The 3,257-nt window shown below is 51.7% G+C and overlaps 1 protein-coding gene across 1 annotated transcript in view; it reads right to left on the bottom strand.

Moving 5' to 3' along the window:
* Positions 1 to 1,255: 1,255 nt before the first annotated feature.
* The window catches only part of FZD8 (frizzled class receptor 8), a 120,711-nt gene continuing 118,709 nt past the window's right edge, over positions 1,256 to 3,257 (bottom strand). Inside the window, exon 2 of the mRNA XM_026068536.1 lies at positions 1,256 to 3,249. Coding sequence (XP_025924321.1) covers positions 1,882 to 3,249 — 1,368 coding nt within the window. The 3' untranslated portion in view covers positions 1,256 to 1,881. The remainder of the gene's footprint in view (positions 3,250 to 3,257) is intronic.

Genomic DNA, 3,257 nt, shown 5'->3' with positions numbered 1-3,257 from the left:
AGTAATTCCATTTCAGAAAACAGACTAGAATTTAGTTAATAGATTTTTTTAGGCACAGAGTTTTTAAAGAAAATCTTGTAGTTGTTCTTTGGTTCAATTAGGAGCAAAAGAGAAGGGAGTTTTGTAATGCAATTGTCCTGTAAAGGAAAATGTTTTAAATTGGGGAGATTATGTGAGCAGACCACCTGTAGGGCATTCATAGCTCTTTTCTATAATGCTTCAAGCCATGCCTTGCTGCCTGCAGTCTGGCTAACAATGCAGGGAAAAGCTGTTTAAAAGGCTGTTCTCCCTTTTCCCTCTGGTGTTCACTAACTGTTACAAGTCTTCCTCTTAAAATAAAAAAAAAAGTCCCATGTCCCTTTAATTGAAGAACTTTAAGGCTCCATGGTGGCCAATTGGTCTGCAACAAGAAGAACCAGGCAGCAGGGAAAGAAACTTCAGACTATACATCACGTTTGGTGAAGAGAAAAGATCAAAGTTTTCCCAAACTCAAAAGAAACCAAGTTCCCTACAGATTAACCCTATTCATTTAGCTCCTCTTAAAGGAATGATGTTCTGAGCCACTGGGCAGACAGGTAAAAAGTTCAACAATTGCCAAAGCATTCTTCTGTTAATTCAACAGCCTTCTGCTCAAATAAATTAGCTTAGTCCTGACAGAAGAACAATACCTTTTCTCTTGGAAAAAGGACCATATTTGATATACAAAAGTTAAGTATGAAAGGTTAAGATGTTAGTTTAATCTGTTAAGGAGAGACTGATCTAACAAATTTCAACTCATTGCTCCACTGTAAAACATAAATCTATAAATTTAAAACATTAGCCTTTTACACTTCAGCAGTATGCAGCCCTGGAAAGGCAGGTGCTTAGAAAAGCAGACAACGGATAGGAGAAGTGTGTTCATGCTCCTAAACCAACATTCATTTTAAAAAGGATACCTAACAACCCATGTGAGATGACTCTTTTGTACAGGTTCAGTTTAAAGAGACTGTCATGGATTAAAATGCACAGAGCAGAGAACTATGGTAAGGCACCTCCCAGTTTTGGCAACTTTTTCGGAATGACTTGTTGAAGACTTGTTCTCCTTATGTCTACAACTCTCACTACTCTAACATAGCTGGCTATGTATTCTACCTTAGTGACTGGAGCATGAATGTAGTTCATAGTTTATATCTCAGCATTAGAAGCAACTAATGACACAGCAGCTGGAATAATCAGGGCAGGAGGAGGGGAAAACTTGAAAAAGTCAATTATCAAAAGTCATTTTATTGACAAAATAGAATACTCATATTTGCTCTTACAGGGGTAGCCTCTAAACTTTTTTTACAAAAAAATTTACATACTGTATAGCTTTGGATATATACATATTTTACACATCTGTACAAAGTAACAAATAATTATATAAATACATCCTTTAATGTAGGAAACCCGTATTTATCTGGGGTGTATAATTAAGACATGTTTTGATTCAGTCTGTATTATAAGGCATTTGCCTGGTCATTAACATCCCGAAAACCTGCAGTCCCAGCACCCTCGCCTCCTGACGGGGGGAGGAAGACCCTCCCTCCCATGAGTAAAGAGCTGCTGTCAGTCCAGAGTGAATCAGAAGCTGCTTTGCCTTGCCCTCTGCAAGGCACGGGTGAGCCTCTACCCTCCTCTGCCAGCAAAATAATAAGCTGGCTCCTTGAAGTACATGCTCCTGCATACGAATGGCGGGGAGGGAGGAGGGGGCCGGAGCCTGGGGCCGCTGCCAGCTGCATTGTTCTATACAAGCTGTGGCTAATAGGGACCATTAGGGGTTCATTAATGGCACCAAACAGTGAGGGGGCATTTTAGGCAGGCCAGTGTCCCTCATTCCCTAACCTTTGGCCTCTTTCCCCCTCCTCACACTTGAGACAGGGGCATCTGCTTGGGGTAGGAGACAGAGCTGGCAGTGCCTGACCTCCACGTTAGGCCGGTGCTGACGTCGCTGTAGAGAGAGCCACCGCCTCCGGCCCCAAGTCCTCCTGCTGCAGCAATTGCAGCCTGCCCACCTGCACCTGCCCCGGTGCCCCCGGCCACAGCGGCACCTTTGCTGGCCCAGCAGCAGCGGGTGCAGAGGGCCCTCCAGGACTCAAGGGTCTTGCCGGACCAGACCCAGATGCCAGAGGTGATGCCCACCACCAGGCACATGAAGTACTTGAGCATGAAGACAGCATAGTCCGGGCGGCGGGCCTGATCAGGCTGCTGGTCACGGAGGCAGGGGCAGTTGTGTGTGGCCTCCCAGCGGGGCCGGTTGTGCTGCTCATAGAAAAGGCAAGCGACCACGCTGGCAGCTGGCACAGTGTAGAGCACCGTAAAGAGGCCCAGGCGGATCATCAGCTTCTCCAGCTTGTGGGTCTTGGTGGGGCCACCCTGCTGCTTGATGACGCTGCGGATGCGGAAGAGCGAGACGAAGCCGGCGAGCAGGAACATGGAGCCGATGGCCAAGTAGATGAGCAGTGGTGCCAGCACAAAGCCCCGCAGGTTCTCCAGGCTCTGGTTGCCCACGTAGCAGATGCCTGCCACCGGGTCCCCATCCACGGAGCTGAGCGCCAGCACGGCGATGGACTTGACGCTGGGGAGCAGCCAGGCGGCCAGGTGGAAATACTGCGCATAGCCGGCAATGGCCTCGTTGCCCCACTTCATGCCGGCAGCCAGGAACCACGTGAGGGAGAGGATGACCCACCAGATGGAGCTGGCCATGCCGAAGAAGTAGACGAGCAGGAAGACCACGGTGCACAGCGCCGGGCCGGTGCTCTCATAGCGCACGTGCTCGGCCACGGCCAGCTCGGGCTGCAGCTCGGCCGCGCCGCCCGCCGCGCCGCGTCCCCCCGCCGCCCCTGCGGCCGCTGCACTGCCACCGGCCCCTGCGGCCCCCGCGCCGGCGCCGCCGGCCCCCGCACCGCCGCTGCATGCCACCTTCTCGTGGCCGGCCACCAGGCGCACGAGGTAGCCGAGGGAGACGAAGAGGTAGCAGGCGGCCAGGAAGATGATGGGCCGCTCGGGGTACTTGAAGCGCTCCATGTCGATGAGGAAGGTGGAGACGGTGGCGAAGGTGGAGAGGAAGCAGAGCACGGACCAGAGGCCGATCCAGAAGGCGGTGAAGGCGCGCTCGTCCGGGCTGAAGTAGGGGTTGTGGCAGGGCAGGGCGCAGTTGGCGATCTGCCCCGTCTTCACGCGGTTGTAGAGCGGGTGCCGCTCGCTGGACACGGACACCATGGGCGCGCGGCACTGGCAGC

This window comes from Apteryx rowi, unplaced genomic scaffold (assembly GCF_003343035.1).
Source record: "Apteryx rowi isolate R43461 unplaced genomic scaffold, aptRow1 scaffold_274, whole genome shotgun sequence".
NCBI classification, from domain to species: domain Eukaryota; kingdom Metazoa; phylum Chordata; class Aves; order Apterygiformes; family Apterygidae; genus Apteryx; species Apteryx rowi.
The sequence above is the reverse complement of the archived record's forward strand: the minus strand, read 5'-3'. Positions and strand labels throughout refer to the sequence as shown.